Here is a 27,181-nt window from a genome sequence, read left to right as displayed (position 1 = left end):
TCGCTACAGAGTAATGGCCACACATATTCCTTTATAACGTATAATGGGCCCCACATTGTCCTCAACAAAACAGAAAAATGAACTCCACATAGTCCTCAATACAGTATAATGGGGCACACAATGTCCTCCATACAGAAATATAGGCCCCATATTGCCTTCATACAGTATAATGAGCCCCATATAGTTCTTCATACAGAGTAAGGGCCCCAGATAGCCCTCCATACAGTATAATGTGCCCAACGTTAAAAAAACAAACAAAACAAAACTCATTCAAGACGTCAATACAATTAAAAGTGCAATGTCGGGCGAGGGGTGGGGAGATGGAGTCACGGGCCAGACTTAGACATTTATGATCTAGAGGAAAAAAGGTTTAATCAAAATCACAGATGATGATTGTTTATTGTACAAGCAGTGAGACTATGTAACTCTCTGTCTCCTGATTCTGTGGTGGTCAATTCAATCATCAAGTTCAAGGAGGGCCAGTATGCCTGTCTTGAAACATATTATAATGTTGCAAGTTATAGATATTAACCCCTTCCTGACATGATGGATGAGCTGCGTTCCCACAAACCGCCCACAAACCGTGATCACTCTGAGCGTTGCAGCGATCGAGTGCAGATCAGCTCAATGTGAGAGCTGACACCCTGCAGCGATGCCAACGATCGTGCTAGCTCCCTCTGTTCTGTCGATGGTCTCCATGGTCTCCACGGGTTCCAAGATGGCCATGGGGTCACCCAGGGATGGTGGCCTGTCAGCTCATGCGGAGACCCTCCTCCCTGCATGTCAAACACTGATCTAATGCTCTGCAGTGCAGAAGCATTGCAGAGTATTAGATCAGCGATCTGTCATTATACAGTTGGTCCCATCCTGGAACGATGTAAAAAAGTTAAAAAAAAAAAAAAAGTTAATAAAAATTGTAAAAATATATTTTTTAAAAATCACAAAATAAAGAACAGAAACAAATATTAATCCAATAAATACATTTATTTATGTAAAAAAAAAAGAAGAAAAAAATACACATATTTGGTAACGCCACATCTAGAATGACCCAGCCTATAAGACTGTTCCAATAGTTAATCCCTTCAGTGAACACCGTAAAAAAGAAAAAAAAATGCAAAAAACTGGTATAAAACACAATAAGAAAGACCAATCTACATAAAAATGGTACCGCTGAAAACATCATCTTGTCCCGCAAAAAGCAAGCCACCCCCTTCAGCGGGAAAATAAAATGTTATTGTTGTCAGCATAAAGCGATACAAAATAATTATTTTTTCTATAAAATAGATGTTGTGTAAAAGTGCCACAACATAAAACAAAAATATGTAGAGGTATCTCTACAATTGTACTGACCCGAAGAATAAAGCTGCCTTATCAATTATGCTACACCCAGAGCGGCATAAAAAACAATCCTGAATTGTTGGTTTTTGTTCATTTTGCCTCCCAAAAATTGGAATAGAAAGCGATCAAAAATGTCATATGCTCAAAAATGATACCAATAAAAATGTCAACTCTTCCCACAACAAACAAACCCTTACATGACTCTGTGGGTCAAAATATGGAAAAATTAAAGCTATCAAAAGATGGCGATGCAAAAAACTAGTTTTTGCAATAAAAAGTGTCTTAGTGTGTGACAGCAGCCAAACATAAAACCTGATTATCGCTGTAATCGCTCCGACCCGAAGAATAAAGTTGTACATGTCTACTGCACGAGGAATGGCGTATACAATAAATAAAACCAATTCTTCACCTGTGGTCAATTTGTTCATTCTTTCAAAGATTGCTGTATGGCTTGGCTTACATTTATTCTCCAGTCTGCTCTGAGTGCTTACACCGGGGTTTCCTTGTAAATCTCTGAAAAGTGTGATTCAGAGGGAACCCAAGGCAGAAGATTTCCTATAATGAGGCAGATGGAGGCACTGTGGATGCTGTCTGGCCTATGATCCGGAGGTGTACGTCTTTATAGGCATGCATAAAAGCACAGTCTACCACAGTTTTGTTCACTTCTGAAAAGAAGGACATCACTGAACAGAGGCCAGACGGAGTCCAGAGTAACTCTGCTGCTGCATGATAGTGAATGGATCGCTCGGACGTCTCATCTGAATCACATCACTTGGAGATTTAGATGTAAACCCCGATGTAAGTGCTCAGCGTAGAGCGCTGGATAACTGTGATCCCAAATGTTAAGAAAAAAATGTTCAATTCAAAAAATTCAACTGGATACACGCAAAAAGCAAGTCCCCGCTCAGGTCCGTCCTCTGTTAACGGAAATATAGGGCGCTTTCACATTATTGGTAGCACAAAGGCTCTGGAAAAGCACTATGGCACCTCGCCCCCAAAACAAATTCAGCAAATTCAGTGCTGCCAAATCCATATGCCCCCCTCCCTTCTGAGCCCCAATGTGTCTTCACCACACTTAGTATCCACATGTTTGGCATTTCTGTAGCGATGAGAGCCCACCTAATTTATGGGTGAATGTCTCCAGAAGCATGAGTTGGGCACAACCAAGTACTGGTGACTACAACATTCTGGTGACTGCAGCATACTGGGGACTACAACATACTGGTCACTACAATGGCCGTTTGCAATTTTCACTCAGCAACATTCACTGCTGCTTGTTTTTGGAAAGATAATTTTCCAAAGGGGTATAATTTCCAAAATGGGTTCACTTGAAGGAGGATTCTGCTCTTCTAACATGCTTTTTATCTTGTAGCAACAAAAGAAAAGCGTTCCGGCTCCATAAAACAATGTTTCTTTATTCGTTCCTTAAAATTCCTTCAATTCCATAACTTCTTGCATACATGCGAATGCTTAGGTACAAGAAATATGCATATTTCTTGTACCTAAGTGCAGCGCCCCAGAGTCCTGGTCGTTGCAGTGCTGTGGCTTCGCCGCTAAGGGGAGCCATGGTACGTTCGATGGCACCGAAGGAGTTCCTCCAATCAGGTATCACAGACACCAATATGTTTCACAGCTGGGCCTCCGGGGGGAGCTAAGGGTGCTATTCATTAGGCCACTCCCCACCATAGTGGGTAAACTGGGGGTCAGGCAGGAAGTTAGAAGAGAACGCTGACGGGATTGAACGGAGCAACACCCTGTGGCAGGGGGTGTTGTGAAGGGAGAGACTGTAGGGTCTCTGCCAGGGGTGGGATCCTGGCAGAGGCTTGGCATTGAAAGAACGTAACGGGTCCGCGCAGGCTCCTGGAAGCGGCGGGACTCAAGAAAGGACTAGAAGCGAGATAGATTGTGCTGAGTGAGAAACGAGATCAAGCAGAAGGAGAATACCAGCAGGGGTTTTGTTGAAAGAGGCAGCACCCTGCTGAGGCGCAATACCGGTGGCCGGAACGCCGAGGGAGTGGATTAGAATACAGCTTCAAGCCATACTCCAAACAGCGGCAGGACAGTCGGTCTCAGGCGGGCTGTCTACCACATATCACCTATGAAGTCTTGGGGGGCAATTGCGGGAGAGGGGCGACTCTAGGGTCCCGGAAGAACTCCAGGCCTACCTGACAAACGGGTGCCATTCCAACCTGAATACAGGGAAGGGGTGGATTACAGAGGAACATCAAATCGAGTTGTGAGGGAACTTAAGAAACAGACACAACCGTTGTGGGGTTACTTTCCGTGAGCACAGCAGGGAAGGACTACAACACATAGCGCTAGAAGGAAGGCACAGATTTCCACCTGAGAGGAGAACTCTGGAGGTGCCATTGGACCGGCCGGACTTGCGTAGCCTGGTGAACCGTGTTCTGGACTGAGGACTCAGAGATCTCCAGTAAAGAGGTAAAGAGACTGCAACCTGGTGTCCTCGTTATTTACCGCGACTTACACCCCACAACCGTACCGCTCCATCGCTATCATTTCTACCACCTATTACACCGGACGTCCCCCACTGACGGACAGGGCCACGGACCGGGTCTAGCCACCGTGACAACCCCGAGACTGAGAACTAGAGGCCCGGCTCCGGGTACCCCTCGGCCCTGCGGCGGTGCGGGGGCGCCGCAGACTTGGCGTCACGAACAGGATCTACTTAAGCCTGAAGAATCAGGTCATGTGTGCCTAGAGACTGTGATTTGTTGTGCTTGGACTGTACTTTATTAAGAGGACTGTGTGTTGTGCCATTTGCCGCCAAAATCCGCCGCCATTGTAGCGCTGAGGAGAGCGCAGGAAGAGAAGAGGGGCGTGAAGGGGGCGTAGGCAAGCTGGAGAGCGCGAACAGCAATGGCCGCCCAGTCTAAGTATTTCTGTGTCCTGAGGACGTGTCCGTCAGCAGCAGAGATCCGCCTCCTAATCCTTAATGGGGGGCGGAGGCAGAGAAAACGAAACTGCTCACGCAGGAGAGAGCGGGAAAAAGACCAGGAAGCGACCCACGTGGAGGACGCTATGGCCAGCAGCTCCGAACCCGACAGCGGGGTTGAAGTGGAAGTCTCCCCTGACTACCCGGATGAGCCCAGCAGCCTGTCCTCCGTGGATAACACCAAATTCCTGAGAGCCGAGATGGAGGATTTATATAACCAGCTCCTCCAACTGCATGTAAGAGTCCAGGCCCCGCATCAGGTGGGACCGGCAGTGGATTCCCGGACATCGGAAGAACCAGCGGGACCTGTTGCGGAAAGTGGAATCGTACCAGTGGGTGAGTCCGCCGATCCTGCCCCACCAGCAGAGGGTGTGTTAGTGGGTCCCGTAGCAGCACCACCTCTCCCGGGGACCCATAGACTTCAGCGCCTGTTACCATGGGAGGAAGCCACGGGCATGGAACACCGTATGCGAGCCCCAATCACCCCTACTCCCTTGCCGTGTGAGGTCAGCGCGGAGCGCACGGTGTGCCGCTGGGTGAACCCTGGATCCAATCTCATGGGGTTCCCCGGGGTGGAGACCCAGAAGGGAGAAATGGTACAGGCCCTAAGCTGGGAAGAATACCAGATCCAGCTAGAACAGCGGTGGCGAGAGGAAGAGGAAACACATCAGGCTAAACGGGAGGCCTACCATCAAAAAGATTTGGCGGTCAAGGACCGGGCCCGGAAGGACCCCACCACTCACCAGGCCCCGCGCAGGCAGGGCATCATCACCGTCTTTAAACTCCAAAGAGGCTGGGGCTTCATTAAAGAACCGGGGCTATACGCGGAGGTCTTTGTTAACCGACGGGATGTCGAGTCACACCTTAGAGAGGGTCACCCCGATCGAGACCTCTATCCGGGAGACAGTGTTACCTACACCCGGCATCTTGGGGAAAAGGGGTGGTTCGCTCTGAACGTCTACAAGAAAGAGAAACCAGCCCCTGTGGCCAAAGTGCCGCCGTGTGACCGATCTGTAACCACCCTGGTCGGCCCCACCTGCCTGACCACAGAACTTGCGATCTGCCACCCGATCGCCGCCACCACCGTCGTGCCTAAGGAGGTGCCCCTTCGAGTGACCGATGTTCCGGATGTACCAGCACAGAGAGAAGTGGGGACACAGACCTTGATCGCCGCGCACGACCTGGTCGTGCAACAGACCCGAACCCATGGGGTGTATCTGGCAGCGGGAGTGGACCTGAAACCTGAATTGCAGGGGTCCGCCCGCCAGGTGGCGCCTCATGGAAACTTCTGAAAGAAGAGTAAGATTTCGCTTTGTGAAAATGTAAATAGTTACTGTTTGTTCTTTTGAGTTGCTGCTAAACCTGTCTAGGGTTAATGGATCCCTTTGTTGACCCGGGATCCCCTTTGTTTGTTTTTCTTTTTCTTGAAGTTTTTGCACCAAGTTACACAAACTGCAGAAATCATGGACTGTACATGATTCGAACTTTCTTTTGTAAATAGTTTGCACCTTCTTAAAGGTGCTCCCTACTGGTTTTAGCCAAAGACACTTTGCGAAGATATTTGCCCTATTGGTTTGAGCCAAAGACACTTTGTGAAGATACCTTTCCTACCGGTTCTAGTTAAAGACACTTTGCGAAGATACCATACCGGAACCTTTGCGTGGGCTGGTAGGCTGAGAAGACGAGCTACCTTAGAAAGACTTGGTCCCCTCTTAAAGGGGATGTGTGAAATTGAACTTGAGAAAGATACTGTTGCAGAACAGTAATGTGATAATGAAGCTTGAAAAAGAAATGTAACTGTTTTACATGCTAAGTTATATGTGTTGAATTTGTTGAAATGTGAAATCTAAATAATGTTTTGCAGAAAGAAAAGATGCAGAGAGCCCGTAGGGGTAGAGATAGAGATCTGCATAGCTGAAAGTAAGGAAGTAATGATGAAGGTGAGGATAGAAGGTCAACCCTGCGTCCCCATAGAAAGTTACTTTGTTACTAAGGACAGAAGGCGAACCCGTAGGGGTTAGAGAGTGAGTCCTTAAAGGAGCCGAGTAGAGCGGGCTCAGAGTTCTTTAAACGAAAGGAATGTTATGTCTATACTATGTATAGTAGCGAAAGGCAGTAGGCCCTGGCTGAACGGGGCGGTCCTGTAAAAGAAAGGAGAGGCAGTAGGTCTGGTGCCATAGGGACAGGCGGTCCTGCAGGTTCAAAGTAGGAGAATGTGAAGTTACCTTACCCTGTAATGTGATTATAGGAAGGCCTTTGGTAAACTAAGAGTGTATGTTTCTTAAAGGCAATGTTAATTTATTGTTCCAGAATTTGCACTAAGTAGAATACCCGGTTGGGTAACAGGAGTTATGCATAGCCTGTAATTTATAATGTTGACCATGTTTGTAACGTTAAAAGTGTCCTCACCTCCCATAAAGGGAAGCCTGTTCAAGTATACTTATCGTTTTGCACTCAACAAAATTGTATGTCTTTTTGCTAATCTGTATTGTTGTTTTTCTTCCCAGTCCCGGAGTACTGTGTTTAACCAGGGGGGAGTGCAGCGCCCCAGAGTCCTGGTCGTTGCAGTGCTGTGGCTTCGCCGCTAAGGGGAGCCATGGTACGTTCGATGGCACCGAAGGAGTTCCTCCAATCAGGTATCACAGACACCAATATGTTTCACAGCTGGGCCTCCGGGGGGAGCTAAGGGTGCTATTCATTAGGCCACTCCCCACCATAGTGGGTAAACTGGGGGTCAGGCAGGAAGTTAGAAGAGAACGCTGACGGGATTGAACGGAGCAACACCCTGTGGCAGGGGGTGTTGTGAAGGGAGAGACTGTAGGGTCTCTGCCAGGGGTGGGATCCTGGCAGAGGCTTGGCATTGAAAGAACGTAACGGGTCCGCGCAGGCTCCTGGAAGCGGCGGGACTCAAGAAAGGACTAGAAGCGAGATAGATTGTGCTGAGTGAGAAACGAGATCAAGCAGAAGGAGAATACCAGCAGGGGTTTTGTTGAAAGAGGCAGCACCCTGCTGAGGCGCAATACCGGTGGCCGGAACGCCGAGGGAATGGATTAGAAAACAGCTTCAAGCCATACTCCAAACAGCGGCAGGACAGTCGGTCTCAGGCGGGCTGTCTACCACATATCACCTATGAAGTCTTGGGGGGCAATTGCGGGAGAGGGGCGACTCTAGGGTCCCGGAAGAACTCCAGGCCTACCTGACAAACGGGTGCCATTCCAACCTGAATACAGGGAAGGGGTGGATTACAGAGGAACATCAAATCGAGTTGTGAGGGAACTTAAGAAACAGACACAACCGTTGTGGGGTTACTTTCCGTGAGCACAGCAGGGAAGGACTACAACACATAGCGCTAGAAGGAAGGCACAGATTTCCACCTGAGAGGAGAACTCTGGAGGTGCCATTGGACCGGCCGGACTTGCGTAGCCTGGTGAACCGTGTTCTGGACTGAGGACTCAGAGATCTCCAGTAAAGAGGTAAAGAGACTGCAACCTGGTGTCCTCGTTATTTACCGCGACTTACACCCCACAACCGTACCGCTCCATCGCTATCATTTCTACCACCTATTACACCGGACGTCCCCCACTGACGGACAGGGCCACGGACCGGGTCTAGCCACCGTGACAACCCCGAGACTGAGAACTAGAGGCCCGGCTCCGGGTACCCCTCGGCCCTGCGGCGGTGCGGGGGCGCCGCATAAGCATTCGCATGTATGCAAGGAGTTATGGAATTGAAGGAATTTTAAGGAACGAATAAAGAAACATTGTTTTATGGAGCCGGAACGCTTTTCTTTTGTTGCTGCATCTTCTCTCGTCATGGTCCTGGACGAAGTTCCGAGCACCTGCGTCTGATCGGTGAGCTGGCTGAGGTTTATATAACCATAAACCTTTTTTTTTTTTTTTTTTTTATCTTTTTATCTTGTAGATCACACACTATTCTAGCAAAGTCTAACAAATTGAATGGTGTAAATTATTCTGTTACCATTGTGAAATTGTTAAATTTGGGGCTACGAACATTTTTGTGTGAAAAATGTGATTTTTTTTTTTCACTACTGAACCTTATAAACTTCTGTGAAGCACCTGGGGGTTCAAGGTGCTCACAACACATCTAGATAAATTTCTTGAGGGAGGTCAAGTTTCCAAAATGGTGTCACTTGTGGGGGGTGTCCACTGTTTAGGCACATCAGGGGCTCTTCAAACGAGACATGACACCCACAGATCATTCCATCAAAATCTGCATTCCAAAACGTCACTCATTCATTCTGATCCCTGCCGTGCGCACAAACAGTAGTTTTCCTCCACATTTTTTGTATCGGCGTACTCAGGAGAAATTGTGCAATACATTTTATTGTGCATTTTCTCCTGTTACCCTTGTGAAAATAAAAAAATGGGGCTAAACGAAAACATTTTTTGTGGTAAAAATTTTATTTTTTATTTTCTTTTTTAATAACTTTTCATGGGTTTTATGGTGCTCACCACACATCTAGATAAGTTCCCTGAGGTGTCTAGTTTCAAAATCACTGTGTCACTTGTGGGGGGTTTCCACTGTTTAAGGCACATCAGGGGCTATGCAAACGCTACATGGTGTCCGCTAAGTATTCCAGCAAATTTTACATTTAAAAAGTCAAATGGTGCTCCTTCCCTTCCAAGCTTTGCTGTGTGCCCAAACAGTGATTTTTCCCCCACTTATAGGGTAGTGGCGTACTCAGGAGAAATTGCACAACAAATTTTGGGGTCCATTTTTTCCTGTTACCCTTGCGAAAATAAAAAAAAATTGGGTCTAAAGGAAAATGTTTATGAAAAAAAGTTAAATATTATTTTTTTTCTTTACACATTCCATTAATTCCTGTGAAGCACCTGAATATTTAATAAACTTCTTGAATGTGGTTTTGAACACCTTGAGAGGTGCAGTTTTTAGAATGATGTAAATTTTGGATATTTTCTCCCGGTGTGCCTAAAAATTCCATCTGACTGAGCTGTAAGAGTTGCATCATTAAAAGATGGCCGAGGGACACTGTGCTCAGACTGGAGGAGCAGCATCGGGTTGCAAACAAACTATTGCATGTTGGTTCGAATTAACTGTTTTTCAATGTAATTCTGCAAGAGTAATCTAATTTATGTGGGCAGCCGAAGACCACATTCAGACTGCTGTGATATGGCGTTATATGCCGTATATATACTTATTTGGGTCAGTTATGATGAACATGCTCATGGTTCTATCTTTATACCAGAACTGCGCTTTCATTGCTTTTCATTCATAATACAAGAAGGGTTTTAGTGTCAGTCATCGTATTCAGAATTTCTTCTATAAATATGCCAGTCCCATCCCGGTCTCAGTTAAATAATTATCCCGTTATGCAAAATTAAATCTAATTTTCCATATCAGACCAAAACTTTGAGCACTTCTGTATCTAATATGCTGTTGGCATGGCATATCCCTGATCTGTCCAAAACATTGAGAAAATATCTGCCCTCCTAGACATACCGCTTTTGTGTGATTACTAGAGTGATAAATAATTGTTGTAAAACAGGTTCATTTTAGTTGGAGGTGAGCAAAGTGTCAGCTTTCTAGTACAGGCAATTTGTCCGACAACAAAACTTTTTGAAGCCAAACTTCATATTGGATCTTCTATTTTAGCCTGGTGCTGCTTACAAGCCCACATGAGACCAGGAAGGTGAGATTTGTTGTAGTTTGCGTTGGCACTCAAGATTTGTGTCCCTAAGGCCACTTTCAGCATTTGGTCAGTTTTTTACATCAGTATTTGTAAGCCAAATACAGAAGTGGTGCATATGTTTCTATTATACTTTTCTTCTGATTGTTCCGCTCCTGGTTTTGGCTTACAAATACTGATGTAAAATACTCACCAAATACTGAACGTGTCCCTAAGGTGCCCATACAGCTGAGATAACTGGTTGCCGACCTCTATCTTTCCTGACCCCTCAAAATACATAAATGTTAATCAGCAAACCCTTTATGTCTGCACATGAGCAGTGACAATTGGAGAAGATTGGCAGATTGGTAGTAATTTCTTGTGGGCACTGATTGCACAGGCATGGTGCACGGGAAGGGGTAGTGCGTCAAAAAAGCCATCATCTGCATGCTCACTGAAATTAACATGGAATGGCCCCAAGAGTCACGTCTTTGGAAGTTGAGAAAACCTGACATCCAAAAGCGACCTAGGAGGGCCGATATCTGGGCACGGGAACGTCATTTATAATTCATGTAAACTACAAAACTTTACAGTATTGATTATCTAAGCAGCAGTTTTTAGTAGAGTGGAGAGCTGCAAAGTGCTGGAGGGCTCTGACACCATCATGTGACAGCTGACATTAGAGCGGCATTTATGTGATAGACGGTTGTCAGTTCAGGTTTTCTGACAATGTAACCTGCAGAGAGAGTATGACATGTGTATTGTAGCTTTGTAGCCAGAGAAATGATTTATTTATTGTTTTTTTTTTTTATGTAGTGGGAATCAAATACAGCAATTGTGGAAACACCAAGTCCGTTACCAGCAGACCAGAGCGATGAACGTCCTTTTATTGATTTAATCACGGTTTGCCTCTGTTATGTCTCCCTCAGGGTTTTCCGGTCTGTGTCTCCTTTGTTTGAACTGTACAACAAACCATTTCTTTGAAAATCACTTGGAGGCTCGTAGTGTCTGCATATCTCCTTAGTACTTTACTGTGATAGTTACCAAGCTGTGATTCTCCAAATCCAACACTGCATTTTCCACGCGATACATGGCATTTCAGTCTGCAGGAAAGTGGCAGCACTAGCTTCTTTATGTGTATTTACATGGTAGTGTGATGATTTCATAATGTGCTCTAAAGACGAGTGTGCATCTATGGTAACTTTATACTCATTAGTAGGTGCAAGTCAGTGGGGTATTTCCATCCCCATTCACATGCAGCAGAAATTAAAATTCCTAGAAAGACTTTTAGATTTTTCCACGAATATCTCCTACTGTAATCCATTCCTTGGGAAAATCTGCATATATTAACAATGCGATTTTGCTGGGTTTCCTTTTGTGATTTTTTTTTTTCAGCTCTTTATGAACCGAGCCAAAATATTCAGATGGTATAATCTGCAGGGAGTTTCAGATTCTGTAACCCTCTTCTGCTCATTCATCTTCAGAATAGTAATGGCAGTGAGTTCAGTAGCATTATTAGGTGTAATTGCTGTTTCTGCATTACCGTATTGTATCTTTTAGGCAGGTTTAAAGGTAGTGGATCTTCACGTTGCCTGTTCCAAACTTAACTTTAGCTCAAGAGTTGCTCTTACAAGCCTAATATCTGGTGTTCAGAGTGCCAGATAGCTTTCTTAAAGCTGACATTAACCCCTTGCCGGCATACGCCATATATATACTGCTCTGCAGGAGGTGCGTTCCCGCAAAGAGCAGTATATTTATAGTGCCGCGTGGTGACCAGGTTTGCCCCCCCCCCCTCGCATCGGCGATTGCTGTGATTGGCTGGTCAAGTCTGACTAGCCAATCACTGCAATATGTCAATAAAGTTAAGGAAAAAAAAACATGTGACCTGCTGTGATCGGTTCTGTGTGACACAGCACCAATGACAGCCATCACAATGAGTGGGGTTATTGCCAGAAACCCCTGATTAACCCCTTTGGCGCTCATTAGCCAGAAACTATTGTTCAGCCAATCAGCACCAAAAGGGTTAATCTAAAATAGCGATCACCGCTCTGCACGTCATCATTGTCTCAGATTTGGCATGCAGAGTGGTTGTATAGCCCCTTTGTGTCACCTGAGTAAAAGATTCATTGGTGGCCAGTGCGATCCCCTTTGCACTTTCCTGCCTCCTGTGGTGCATCCTTATCCACTGAGATCCTCCTGCGATCTGTGCTGTGTACTGGCTGCTGTGTAACTCCTGTGATCACAGCATCAGCAGCAGCAACTCCCCCATCCCTGTCCCAGTCCCCCCATCCTTGTTCCAGTACCCCCCCTCCTCTAATAGAATTTTTAGTGCACTTTTTTGGGCTTTTTCGTGTACGTGGCGTCCTGCGACAATCATTCATGCTCTTCCTGTGTCCGCAACGCTCTGATTAGTATCGCTCCTGATCAGAGACTGCGCCATGGGACTTTTCCATTTTTTAGTTAGCTAGCATAGCGGAAGTTGCAGTGTAAGCGACGTCTGATTTTTTTAAAGAAAAAAATAATAGTAGTTAGTACAGCGTAGTTTTAGAGGTAGCGAGGAAGCGTAGCCAGCGTCACAGTGTTAGTGACAACCAATCTTGTTTTAAAGAGAAAAATAAATTGTACAGAGTAGTTTTATAGGTAGCAATGTAGTGTATTAGTGTAGCCAGCGTCAGTGTTTGATGACGACTGATCTTGTCCTAGAGAAGAAAAAAAAAATCATACAGCGTAGTTTTAGAGGTAGCCAGGTAGCGTAGCCGGCATCACAGTGTTTGTGACGACCAATCTTGTTTAAGATAAAGAAAAAAATCGTACAAGGGTAGTCTTATAGGTAGGGAGGTAGCGTGTTAGTATAGCGGTGTCACAGTGTTTGTTGATGACTGATCTTGTTTTAGAGAAAAAAAATGGCACAGAGTAGTTTTATAGGTAGCATGTTAGAGTAGCCGGCGTCAGTATTTGGTGACGTCCGATCAGACAACTTGTATGCCCATCAATTTTTCACCCAAACTCCCACGTCGTCATACGCCAAATAGACCCCTGTAAATGCAGCCAGAGATGATTTTGGGGAATTGTACTGCATATGGGCATAATCAAAAAAACAAAGCTTCGGCAATACTGGAGTACTGATATTCTCTACAGCAGAGGTGTCAAACCGAATTCCTCAAGGGCCGCCAACAGGTCATGTTTTCAGGATTTCCTTGTATTGCACAGGTCATAATTTAATCACCTGCACAGAATGATTCCAGCAGCTTGTGGAATGCTAAGGAAATCCTGAAAACATGACCTGCTGGCGGCCCTCGAGGAATGTAGTTTGACACCTCTGCTCTCCAGTGCAACCGCATTCCGCATGGCCATACACGATTGGACACGATTTGAAGCAATTCAAAAATGTTTGCATTATAGTGAATTATGCACAGTGTCCTCCCCGAGACAATGTAAACTTTGATCTGCTATATAAAATTTGGCCAGTAGTTGACCACTTCAGCAGAAAATTTGAAGAGGCGTACACACCCCAGAGGGACATCGCTATAGATGAATCTCTCGTTCATTTCAAAGGGAGGCTAAAATTCCAACAATACCTGCCCAGTAAGAGGTCCAGGTACGGAATAAAACTGTACAATCTTTGCGAGAATACCTCAGGGTGCACCCACATATTTTGTGTCTACAAGGGTAAGGACACCCCGATTGGAATGGGGGTGAGTGGGAAAATTGTGTGGGAATTGCTGCACCCACTGCTGGATAAGGATTATCACCTCTACATTGATAACTTTTACACCAGCGTCCTACTCTTCAAGGCCCTCTCTGCTAGAGGTACAGCTGCATGTGGCACCGTGCGAAAAAATCAGCAAGGCCTCCCTAAGCCGCTAATTGGGTAAATGCTGAGAAAAGGCGAAAGCAGAGCCCAATGCAGCGACAACATGCTGATGGTCAAATATAAGGACAAAAGGGATGTCCTTATCCTGACCACCATACACCGTGACAACAGCTCCCTTGTCACTGTCCGTGGTACCACAACACAAGTCCCAAAGCCAGATTGTATCTACTATTACAATCGGTACATGAGGGGTGTAGATCTTTCAGATCAAGTCCTCAAACCATACAGTGCCATGCGAAAAGCTTAAGTATGGTACGAAAAATTGGCTATGCACATTATACAGTTGGCACTGTACAATGGTTTTCTGCTGTTCCGATCTGCAGGCAATACAGGGACCTTCCTTCAGTTTCAGGAGGTAATCATCAAATGCCTAATGTTTGGCACTCAGAAAGGTGAGGGTCCCAGTACTTCTGAAACTGATAGTGCCCGTATTGTCCCAGGTCAACATTTCCCAGGAGAGGTTTCCCAAACAGCGATGACAGCACGATCACAAAAGCGATGCAGAGAGTGCTCCAAGAGGGGAATCCGAAAGGACACAACTTACCAATGTGAAACTTGACCTGAGAAACCTGGCCTTTGCATTAAGGATTGCTTCAAAGCGTACCACACGTCCACACATTAATAAAATTTGTTTTTACCCTGTTGATACAACACTCTTTTATAATCTGATGTACTCCGCACAACTTACACATACAGCCACATTATAAATTCATACACCAGTAAAGCCAAAAGCATTATAATCATTACTATAAACTATGCATCTAGATAAATTCCTTCAGGGGTGTAGTTTCCAAAATGGGGTCACTTGTGGGAGATTTCCACCGATTAAGCACATCGGGGGCTCTGCAAACGCAACATGATGCCCACAGACCATTCCATCAAAGTCTGCAATCCAAAACGTCACTCCTTCCATTCCAAGTCCTGTTGTGCACTCAAACAGTGGTTTTCCCCCACATATGTGGTATCGCGTACTCAGTAGCAATTGTACAACAGCATTTTATCCTGTTACCATTGTGAAAATAAAGATAATAAAAGATCATTTTTGGGGAAAAAATTTGATTTTTTTTTTTTTATTTTTTTTTCCACAGTTTTACGCTCTGAACTTCTGTGAAGCAGCTGGGGGGTTCAAAGCGCTCACCACACAGTTAGATAAGTTCCTTGAAGGGTCTAGTTTCCAAAATGGTGTCACTTGTGGGGGTTTTCCTCTGTTTAGGCACATCAGGGGCTCTTCAGATGCGACATGTTCACTCTCAATTCCAGACAATTTTGCGTTCAAAAAGTTAAAAGGTGCTCCTTCCCTTCCAAGCCCTGCCGTGCGCCCAAACAGTGATTTTTTTCCCCCCATATATGGAGTATCGGCGTACTCAGGAGAAATTGCGCAACATCTTTTGTGGTCCATTTTCTCCTTTTACCCTTGTGAAAATAAAAAAATCGGGGCTGAAAGATCATTTTTGTGACTAAAAAGTTAAATGTCAATTTTTTCCTTCCACGTTGCTTCAGCTCCTTTAAAGCATCTGAAAGGTTAATAAACTTCTTGAATGTGGTTTTGAGTACCTTAAGGGGTGCAGTTTTTAGAATGGTGTCACTTTTGGGTATTTTCTTTCATATAGACCCCTCAGTGACTTCAAATGTATGTGGTCCCTAAAAAAATGGTTTTGTAAAATTTGTTGAAAAAATGAAAAATAAACTTTTAACCCTTATAACTTCCTAATAAAAAAAAAGTTTCAAAAATTGTGCTGATGTAAAGTAGACATGTTGGAAATCTTAGTTATTAACTATTTTGTGTGACATAACTGTCTGATTTAATGGCATAAAAATTAAAATTTAGAATTTCTAGATTTTCCCCAAATTTCCAAATTTTTTCACAAATAAACGCAAGTCATATCAAGAAATGTTACCACTATGATAAAGTACAATATGTCACAAGAAGACATTCTCAGAATCAGTGGGATCCATTGAAGCATTCCAGAGTTATGACCTCATAAAGGGACAATGGTCAGAATTGAAAAAAATGGCCTGGTCAGGAAGGTGAAAACAGGCTTCGGGGTGAAGTGGTTAAATGCAAATTATATTTTTTTATGACCTCTGCATCCTTCTGTTCCTCTGTTATAATGCCTGGAACTTTATGAATAAACTTCAATCTTTTTTGCCATGGTTTCTGTCTGTAGGCACTAGTCTCTCGGCAAGGTTTACCTTCCAGCTACCTTCCTACATGTTTGCTCCCTTACTGTCAATTATATTTCTTCCTAGCTGATTCCTTAAAGGGAAAGACTTGGTGTTTAACAAGTTATAATAAATGTGGCATAACTGCTGAAATTTAGAAACCCTCCATTCCTGATCTACTCCCTGCCAGTATACTGTTTCCAGTGCTGCAGACATCACAGCCCATATATCACTGGACTCAGCGTTATCCAGGTCGTACAGAAATGCTATCAGTTAATTGCTCTGTTTTTCTGTAAACATATATGTGGAATATAAAATTATTATCATTCTGCACGTCACACTCTGACATAGACAACTTCTGTCCATTAGTGGATAACCTCAATAAATATACCGATGATTTTCATGACTGGTGTTATTAGCAAGATAAGGAATTATTTCACTGCTTTTTTTTTGTGAGTTGTAAGGTAGAAATCCATTGTATCACAGCGCAAGCTAATATGTTGTGAAGCCAGCATGAAAATGATATTTGAGCACATCCTGAAGAAATAAGATAAGCGGTTCTAGGATTCATCCTTTATGAGTTGCAGGACGAGACTCACTCAAGAGTGACTGATATTCACGGTTGTAGTTTGTCATACATTCTGTCACACTGAATTTGTGCTTTAATCACAGAATTTTGATAAATATTTACAAAATAAATGATGTACAGTTATGTATTCTACCTCCCAACACTCGCCTATGTTTATCTGTCAAGCTACTATTTTTCCCACAATATGTGGGGGGTTCTAAATCAAGTTTTAAAATCTACACAAGTGATTCTGTAATCATTGGCTGCACTCGTCTGTTTCACTGCCGTTGTATGGACAGCAATTTCTGGATCAGCTTCTGCTCCCCTGATCTAAACCCAGCAGCCTGATATATGCTATAATGCTTTTGAATTCGGGTTAAGAGACCAGTGCCTGATCCGGAAATCTCGGTCTCTATGTAAGGTGGCATGGGGCGGTAGCCGTGGGCAAGGTTCTCGTGTTTCACACTCCAGCACGCTACATGAAGTTGAGGGTCCTGGCTGATTGTGTGGGATTCATCTATGGGGGCACTATGTCCTTGCAGGCCGCATGAGATTGATGATTTTAGGTGCCCAGGACCAGATGTTTGGAAGTTCAATGAGGGTGACCACCAGTCAAAACGAAACCGTCTTTACTGAATGCTAGCCTGGTAGGGATTATACACTACACTGTGTTCCAAATTATTATGCACATAGAGTTTAGAAGTGATAAGGTTAGAATTTTTTTTGTTTGTCATTTAAACTCATTGATGGTGATGTGTGTCAGGGCTCTTTATATCACTGTAAGCAATTGCAGATACCTGTGCAAATTAGTTTGGCAGGTGTGTCCAAATAAAGGCAAGACAACTTAAGAAGGCTATTCCACATTATTAAGCAGCCTACATTTTTTGCCAAAATGGGAAAGAAAAAGGATGTGTCGGCTACTGAGAAGCAACAAATTGTGGAGTATTTAGGTCAAGGCATGACTACAATCAACATTGCCAAGACACTTCATCGTGATCATCGCACAATCAAGAAGTATGTAGCTGATTCCCAGCACACACGTGTGTGTGCTGATAAAGAAAAATTGAGGACTCTTTCCAACAGGCAATTGCGTAAGGTTAAAAGAGCAAAAATGCCTTGTCATAGCAGCAGACAAGTTTTTGAAGCTGCTGGTGCCTCCAACGTCCCCAGAAAAACAAGATGCAGGGTCCTTCAGAGGTTTGCAGCTGTGCGTAAGCCATCCTGTCGACCACCTCTATCCACTGCAACAAGCAGAAACGGCTCCAGTGGGCCAAATGATACATGAAGACTGACTTCCAAACTGTTTTGTTCACCGATGAGTGCCGTGCAACGCTCGATGGTCCAGATGGATGGAGTGGAGGATGGACACCCCATGAAAACACGGCTAAGGCGCCAACAAGGAGGAGGTGGAGTAATGTTTTGGGCTGGAATCATGGGGAGAGAGATTGTCGGCCCCTTTATGATCCCTGAAGGGGTAAACATGAACTCCATAATCTATGTGGAGTTTCTAAAACAACACTTCCTTCCATGGTTCAAGAGGAAGAACCGTGCTTTCCGCAGCAAGATCATTTTCATGCATGATAATACACCGTCTCATGCTGCAAAAAACACATCTGCATCTCTGGCTGCTATGGGCATAAAAGAGGACAAACTTATGGTGTGGCCACCATCTTCCCCTGACCTCAACCCCATTGAGAACCTCTGGAGCATCATCAAAAGGAGTGTCTATGATGGCGGGAGGCAGTTCACATCTAAGCAACAGCTCTGGGAGGGTATTTTATCCACATGCAAAACAATTGAAGCAGAAGCCATCCAAAAACTGACAAATTCAATGGACAAGAGAGTTCAGAAGCTTCTTTCGAACAAGGGGTCCTATGTGCAAATGTAACATCACCTAGAATAAAGTTTTCACTTGAAAACTGTTTGATTTCATTTTGTAATAAGCTGATAATGCTTATAACTTCACAATTGACCATTTTTTTGTTCAAAATAAAAAAAAAAAAAGGTTGAAAACTCTGCTGTGCATAATAATTTGGAACATGCATTTTGAGTGTTTATTTTTTTTAAAAAGATACTGTTTTCATAGGCAGTTTTTTCAAAAACATTGCAATTATACTAGAATAGTAGATGACTGGAAAAGAACAATGACTGCAATTCAGATAGGTAATTTAGAGAAAATATGAGGAAATATTATTTGCATAATAATTTTGAACACAGTGTAGATAGCCGGCGCAAAACTTCACGAATGTTTCTTTTACAACACGGAGCATCTTTACATAAGATCTCCCTACTTCTTCCAAGCTTACTTGTTTCTACCTCAAGTTCTTCTATCTTCACCACAACCCAGCTCAAAACTACAGTTCAGTAAGTGAGAGTACTATACTTCAACCTGCGTTTTCGCATCCTTCTTTTCCCCCTAGTGAAGCTAGATTGCCACTATGGCCTTTACTTGACTTCTTTGCTTGCAGACACCATGGAACTCCCGCCCTAGGAACTCTATTCATCTCATGATTCCCTGTTCCGACCTGGCCCATTACTTCTCTGAGTTACCTGTACTTCTATGCTTCCAGTCCAAGGACCCATCTCCTGTGCATCACTCTGTCTTTCTGTCACTCTTCCGCGTCTCCACTCTGGATCTCGCTATCCACTGCCTCTTCTCCACTCACGTCAGTCACACCCAATTCATGTGGCTCTGCAGAGTACTCAGACCAAAGGTCTGCTCTAGCTGCAAGTAAGGCCATCCCCAACTCGCTGCCAGGAAGTCCTCTCTGATCTTGCTACATAGCCCCTGTCTCTCTGGGCTAGTCCCACCTCTTAACTTTATCTATAGCTACTCACCACCTGTTGCTGGGCAGAACACAACTTTATCACATAACAATGTAAAACTTTATAATGCATTACATCGCCTGAACATATAAACAAGGAGGGATGTGGGCACAACTTCCATCTTCTTACATGTACACATTGAAAATCAGATGTCTAGAGCTAGCTTTGCTTTGTGTCATGTGCTAAGGAATCAAAGAAGTTAATTATAAGAAATGAAAGGATTGTTGTCTGAACTTTTCTTCAGTGTGATAAATATGAAGACATATTAAAGGATTAATGTAGAAAAATAACATGAGGCTCTTCATACTTTTTGGTAGAAGTAGATAAGGGCTCTTGTAAGTTTCTTTATCAAAGAAAATCAAAAAGTTGTCACTTCATAGATTCTAATTTCAGTGTGTCTATCCGTGACATTGTAGGATTACACTGGGACCTCACTATCAGCTTGTGTGTCTCACATGTTCCCTGACTTCTAATATGCAATGGCATGGCAGCATGTTGTGTGTGAAGAAAGTGTCACTTTGGAGCATTTGCAGCAGGTATGTAATTTTTTGGGGAGAAGAGAAAGCAAGTCATTCCAAGGCCCTGGTGACAGAAGGGGCCCAAAGGCCCCTTTTCCCACATGAGATAACACCAGTGTCCTGTGCCGCTATTATAGATGAAATAAAAGGGCAGATGTGTCCTTCACACATATATTTGTTACTGAAGGATCAGTTGGCTCAGGCTTTACAAAATGTAGGTCCGACACGTTGGCCACTCCTTTTGTTCACTTTACAGCCATTCCTTTGATGAAGTCAGTACAAATAGCCAATTTTTTGTAGCTTTTCACTGCTTACATGGTGAAAGGTGAAAGTCCATCTGTTGATTACAGTAAAGAGGGAACACTATTTATTTGATTTTTTTTGCTCATAAAGGCAATGTTGCTATACACCTAAACATTTGATTGAACCAGATGTCTGCTATAATGAGGAAATGAGTTCAAAGTACTTTGAATACATGAAACTAAATCGCAACCCATTTAAAGTAAAGTGAATTATGAAACTATAAGGTATGTGCCCACGCTCAGGAATCGTCAGTGTTTTGAACGCAGCACATGTCCGCTCCATCCAAAGCTCTGCCGGCTATTGAACGCAGGTGATTGCGCATGTGTTCATTGAACCATGCGGAATCACCGCGTCCTATACATTGTACGGGTGACATTTATCTTACGGAGACTAGACATGCAGCAGTCTGGAAAGACGCACCACCTGTCCGTCTGCAGGTAAGGCTCGGGCGTCGGTGCACGAATAACGGACATAGGATTTCTTGAAATCCCATCCACTATGCGGTAACATCTGGATGCTGCGGGTTGGACGCTGCGGAGGTACGCAGCGTCCAACCTGCAGCGTTTACGGACCATGGGAACGTACCCTTATTCATCTTTCTCTCTTGCCACCAGCATCAGCAGAACAGAGCACTGTTTGCTGCAGATCCTATGTTAATAGACTGCTTACAGGATCTTTATTCTTCTGACATTGAAGGGAAACTGGAGAAAATGTTATCATTCACTTTCCTAATATCACAGTTAACTCTTAAAATTAAACAGGCTACAGTGATCTGAGATCTGAAATGACGAAAGCTTAGGTGCTACAGGCATTAAATATATTGGCTCCAATTCATCAAGATCAGCGTTGTTCATTTTAATCTTGATGAGGGGATGTGCTGGAGTCAGAGGTGCCTGATTCATTAAGAAGCACACATCTGTTAATGAATCAGGCATGTTGTATAAGTGGCATGCGCCTCTGTGCTCCTTGCCACAAATCTTACTCCAGTCAGAGACTGGAGTAAGATGTCTAGCGTAAGCTATGCCTCGGTCCGATCCCAGATCCACCCATTTTGGTCTAGTTGGGCGAAATTGGCATGAAAACGCCAAAAGTCGCAAAATTCTTGTGCAACCTCGAGTTCAATGGGGTATGGAGAGCCGAACAGATACCAAGGGGCTCAGTGCCTATTCATAATTCTGAAATTTCACTTTGGCATGTTACCAGTTTATTAAAATGATAGAGACCATTTAAAGGGTACCTGTCACTTCAACAAACACTGTATGAATATTTAGTATAAGCAAATATAAGAAACTTTGTAATATATGTTATTGGTGAAAAATTCTTCTTTCTCCACTTATGATACACTTCTCACCATCCCCACATCCTGAACTCCTTATTCACATTTAATAAAATACTACTGGTAGCATATTTTTAATTTATCTTCTAATTAGAATTCTAAGTTTTTAAAATGTATGCTTTAGAATGTGAATGAAATGCAAATCTTTGTATTAATGTCTAATGTAACACCTTTTCTCCTCCACAGAAAATGATTCTGAGTTTGGCCATTGCTGCTTTCTTTGACAGCATCGCTTATGTGATGGTAAGATTTCAGTCACATGTTTTACATGAGAGTTCATATAGTGGATTCATTAACAAGTCACCGGCATTAGTTCTGTATTACAAATCAATTTTCAGTGGCCATTAAACCTGACAAAATAGACCTCTTACATCAGGAGTCATCTTCTCTCAGCATCCCCGTGATTCATCAGTGAGTGCAGTTTTATTGTCTTCTGACTGTCTTATGGTCGAGGGCCAAGGATAGCGCAAGAGAAGGGATGTTTAGTGTCTTTATATGTTCCTATGGTCTTTTAAGGAATGTTATTTATATTCTTTTTCACAGAGTGAAGTCTTACCAGATGGCGTCCTTTGTAATTTTCAAGCTTGGTGGCTAACGTATTTTGGTAAGATCTTTGTTTTTGTTTTGTTTTTATGACAGTGTTTAGAATATGAAACTATTAAAATATATCATTTTATTTATTTTGTCCGTAATAGAAAAATGTGTTTTTAGTGTGCACCTAAAAAGGGTTACTCACTACTTGGATAACACTTTTTTACATAACGTAGTTCCCTTATAAAATAAAAACACCTTATACTGCCCTGCAGGGCCAGCTGATGCACTCTCACTTCTTCCGTTTGTTCAGATGAACCATGGACTAGGTTGTATACTCACAGTGCCAGCACCATGGCACCGATGTTGGCGTTAGGTCTACCGGGGATCGCGTGACATTGTTATATCATGTCTGCCATCAGAGTTAAATTAGTGAGAGTGCTGATGCCTGGTGGTGGTTGCTGATTGGCTCTAGGGCTGACGTGTCACAACATAGTTATGGGATCCCCGATAGATCCAACGCCAACATCTGTGGAACGGTGCTGGAACTGTAAATATAAGTGTCTTTATTTTATAAGGGGGACTACTTTATTTAAAAAGGGGTTGTCCCAGTAGTGAACAACTTCTTTAATTTTTGATTGGCTTGGAGGCTTGATAAATGTAATATGGAGGATTTTTTTTAAAGAACTACTGTAAGTTACACCAGTAGCAAGTTGGCATCATGCAAACTTGAGCTAACGCTGGTTTCACACGTTGTAACAGGGACTGTGGTCATATTGGGAAACCCGGCCCAAACACCTGGTCATCCGACAAGAGCTACAGTAGTGTTCAAAATATAAGCAGTCCAATGTCCAATATGACTAACCAGATTCATCACTGTTTTGGTATAAATTATATTTCCACATGTCAAACAATTTCCCAGTTGGTGCCGTAGATTCTAAGGAAGCCAACAGACTTTGCAGTCATGATCTGCATGTTTTTGAGTCTGTGTATTAAAGTAATTAATTGAAAGGGGGTGTGGAGTTCAATTAGTGAGGTCAATCATTCTGTGAAGAAACAGGTGTGAATCAGGTGGCCCTTATTTAAGGGTGTAGCCAGGACATGTTATACATGTATTTATCCTTGAAAACCTGAGAAATATGGGTCATTCGAGACATTGTTCAGAAGAACAGCGTACTTTGATTAAAAAGTTGATTGCAGAAGGTACAACTTATAAAGCAGTGCAGACAATGATAGGCTGTTCAGATAAAATGATCTCCAATGCTTTAAAATGGAAAACCAAACCAGAGAGACATGGAAGAAAGTCGAAGACCACAAATCAAATGGATGGAAGAATAACCAAAATGGCAAAGGCTCAGACAATGATCAGCTCCAGGATGATCAAAGACAATCTCAAGTTACCTGTGAGGACTGTGACAGTTAGAAGACACCTGTGTGAAGCTGATCTCTTAGCAATAAGTCCATGCAAAGTCCCACTGTTAAAAAAAATAAATAAATAAAAAAATGTACTGAAGCAGATGCAATTTGCCAAAGAACACATCAACTGGCCTAAAGAGAAATGGAGAAACATTTTGTGGACTGATGAAAGTAAAATTGTTCTTTTTGGGTCCAAGGGCCACAGACTGTTCGGCAGACGACCTCCAAACTCTGCATTCAATCCACAGTACACTCTGAAGGCAGTGAAGCATGGTGGTGCAAGCATCATGACATGGGCATGTTTTGGACCTATTTACCGCATATCAGGGATCATGGACCAGTTTGCATATATTAAAATATTTGAAGAGGTCATGTTGACTTACACTGAAGAGCATATGCCCTTGAAATGGGTGTTACAACAAGACTACGACCCTAAGCACACCAATAAATGAGCAAAATCTTGGTTCCAGTCGAGCAAAATTGAGGTTATATGGATTGGCCAGCCCAAACCCCGGTGACATCAAAAATTCAGTTTCTGAGACAAAGGCAACAAATGCCACAAATTGCTAAATCCATAAAAAAGTACCGTACATATTGTGAGTTTGTAAGGACAAAAGCAGACACTGCTATTCTTTAGAATAGCAAAATGTTCATTTTTTGTTATTTTCTGTAAAGTAGTTAACAATTATATACATTTCTCTTCATGTTTTGAATTAGAAAACAGTATGCCATGTTCCCAATGCATGGAAATATAAACTAGTATAAAGATTTTGTGATTAACTCATATTTTTGAACACTACTGTACTTCATATATGCCTATGAAGCTCTTAGCATTTGGGTGGAGTCTTATCGTCTAAACATGGTGTTTCGCATATGTTTGAAACTGGCCACAGGTCAGAGCAGATCACTATAAAACAGTCCAATAAAAACTACTGAGGAATGTGTGCAGGATTGTGTTTTACTGTGTATATTTGCTCACCAGACTACTAATTATTACTTAGTCATGTAGTCTTATAGCTTGAAAAAGTTCAATCTTCCTTGCTAGATTATTTTTTAACCCCTAATGTCATTTGTTTTCTGCCTTTACTACCTCTTGTAGTAGGACATTCCACAGTCTGACTGCTCTAACTGTAAAGAACCCTTTGCTATTTAGCTGCCGGAATTGTGTTTACTCCACTTCTAATGAGTGCCTCCTGGTTCTTTGTAAGTTCTTTGGAAGGAATAACTCATGTGGCAGTCCTTTGTATCGACCACACATGTATTAATACGTATAGATGAGGTTGTGTCTGAGGTGCCTTTTTTCTAAGTTATACAAGCCCAACTTTTTCAACCTCTCATTATAGGAGATGCCTTCCATCTCATGTAATAATCTAGTTGCCTGCCTTTTGAACAGACTCTAGCTTTCCAATATCCTTTATAGAATGCAAAGCCAAAAATGGATCATATATTGAATATGTTATGAAAATAGCTTTTAATATATTTTATGCTTTTGTTTTATTTGGTTTTGTTATCCATGAATAAAAGGGGGTTGTCTCATCTTCTGAAGCCGGAACGTGGTACACTCCTGCTTGATTGAGATTGACAGTTTGGACCACTAGCCCAGACAATGTGTTCATGATGTTGCTGTACGCAGCATCAGAGGACTGCAGTAGCACAGAAACTGGCCAGGATGCCAGGGCGATCCAACAATATGGACAGCTTCAGAGCAGTGCTTGCAAGCTGTAGTACAAAGAGCTGGTATCCATGTCATTTATTGGCTCACCATTGCTAGAATTTGGTGAACTGTAACCTAGGCAACGAGCAGTAAACAATAACATTAAAATTATCCCTTTTTGAGAGCTGAGAGAATTTTTAACAACAAGTAAATTACAAAGTTGCTGGTTTTTACAAGTAGTTTGCAATTTTACCTATTTAAAGGGAACCTGTCACCCCCAAAATCGAAGGTGAGCTAAGCCCACCAGCATCAGGGGCTTATCTACAGCATTCTGGAATGCTGTAAATAGCCCCGGATGTATCCTGAAAGATGAGAATAAGAGGTTAGATTATACTCTCCCAGGGGCGGTCCCGCTTCGATTTTGGGGGTGACAGGTTCCCTGGGTTCAAACCCCACTAAGAACAACATCTGCAAGGAGTTTGTATGTTCTCCCCGTGTTTGCATGGGTTTCCTCTGGGTACTCCAGTTTCCTGCCACGTTCCAAAAACATATTGTTAGGGAATTTAGATTGTGAGCCCCATCGGGGACAGCGATGATAACGTGTGCAAACTGTAAAGCGCTGCGGAATATGTTAGCACTATATAAAAATATAGATGATTATTATAACTATAAAGGAAACATAATAAGAATATTTTATAACTAGACGGTAAATCAAGCTCTTGTAGTTATTCTTCAGTTCTCTTTAAAAACCTGTTACAAAAAAAAAATGAAGTCCAATCTTCAGGCAGCATGTTATACTGTAAAGAAATGCAGAGTAGATTGATCAATATACAGTCATTGCCAAAAATGTTGACACCCTTGAAATCGTTCCAGAAAATGAAGTATTTCTCCCAGAAAATTGTTGCAATTGCACATGTTTTGTTATGCACGTTTATTTCCTTTACGTGTGTTGGAACAACACAAAAAAGAGGGAAAAAAGGCAAATTGGACTTAATATGAAACGCAATCCCAAAAATGGGCTAGACGAAATTGTACACCTTTCCAAAATTGTGGGTAAACAACATTTTCAAGCATGTGATGCTTGATCAAACTCACCTGTGGCAAGTAACAGGTGTTGGCAATATGAAAATCACACCTCGAATGAGATTAAATGGGGAGAAGTTGACTCAATCTTCGTATTGTGTGTGTGTGTGCCACACCAAGCATTGAGAACGGAAAGAGGAGAAGAGAACTGCCTGAGGACCTAAGAACAAAAATTGTTGAAAAATATCAAGAATCTCAAGGTTCCAAGTCCATTTCCAGAGATCTTGATGTTCCTTTGTCCACAAGGCGCAATATAATCAAGAAGTTTACAACCTATAGCACTGTAGCTAATCTCCCTGCCCAAGGATGGCAGAGAAACATTGATGAAAGGTTGCAACGCTGGATAGTCGAAATGGTGAATAAGCAGCCCCAATCAAGGTCCAAACTCAAATTCAATCTGTACTGCTGGTTCAGGGTGCATCAGTGTCAGCTGAACTATCCATTGACATTTGAATTAAATGAAATGCTATGGCAGGAGACCCCCAGGAGGACCCCACTGCTGACAAAGAGACATAAAAAAGCTAGAGTGCAGTTTGGAAAAATGTATTAGAGTAAGCCAAAATTCTTCTGGGAAATCGTTTTGTAGACAGATGAGACCAAGATAGAACTTTTTTGTAAAGCACATCTTTATACTGTTTGCTGAAAATGGATTGGCGCCTAGAAACAAAAGAACACAGGACCTACAGTTAAATATGGTGGCAGCTCAAATATGTTTTGGGGTTGTTTTGCTGCCAAGAATTTTGGGTTGCAATGTAGTGCCCAGTGTCAGAGAGCTGGATTTTTGTCCTAGGTCATGGTCATCCTAGCGCCGCCTTGCTATGTGTAGCACAATTGATCAGAAGATTGCGGTTTCATTTCTCCTAAGGGGTCTATTAAAGCCAGCAAAAAGTGTAAAAAAAGTTTTTAAGAATATTAAAAAAATAAAAATATATAAAAAGTTCAAATCACCCCCATTTAAAATAAAACAA

The 27,181-nt window shown here is 42.8% G+C and overlaps 1 protein-coding gene across 4 annotated transcripts in view; it reads left to right on the top strand.

Moving 5' to 3' along the window:
- LOC143815513 (uncharacterized) overlaps positions 1-27,181 on the top strand; it is a 781,879-nt gene that overhangs the window by 89,364 nt on the left and 665,334 nt on the right. For all 4 annotated transcript variants that reach the window (XM_077294772.1, XM_077294774.1, XM_077294771.1 and 1 more), the window contains 2 exons: positions 21,716-21,772; positions 22,073-22,133. In XM_077294772.1, the coding sequence (XP_077150887.1) occupies positions 21,716-21,772; positions 22,073-22,133 (118 nt within the window). The remainder of the gene's footprint in view (positions 1-21,715; positions 21,773-22,072; positions 22,134-27,181) is intronic.

Source organism: Ranitomeya variabilis, chromosome 3 (genome assembly GCF_051348905.1).
Source record: "Ranitomeya variabilis isolate aRanVar5 chromosome 3, aRanVar5.hap1, whole genome shotgun sequence".
NCBI lineage: Eukaryota > Metazoa > Chordata > Amphibia > Anura > Dendrobatidae > Ranitomeya > Ranitomeya variabilis.
This window is presented reverse-complemented; position numbering and strand designations above follow the sequence as displayed.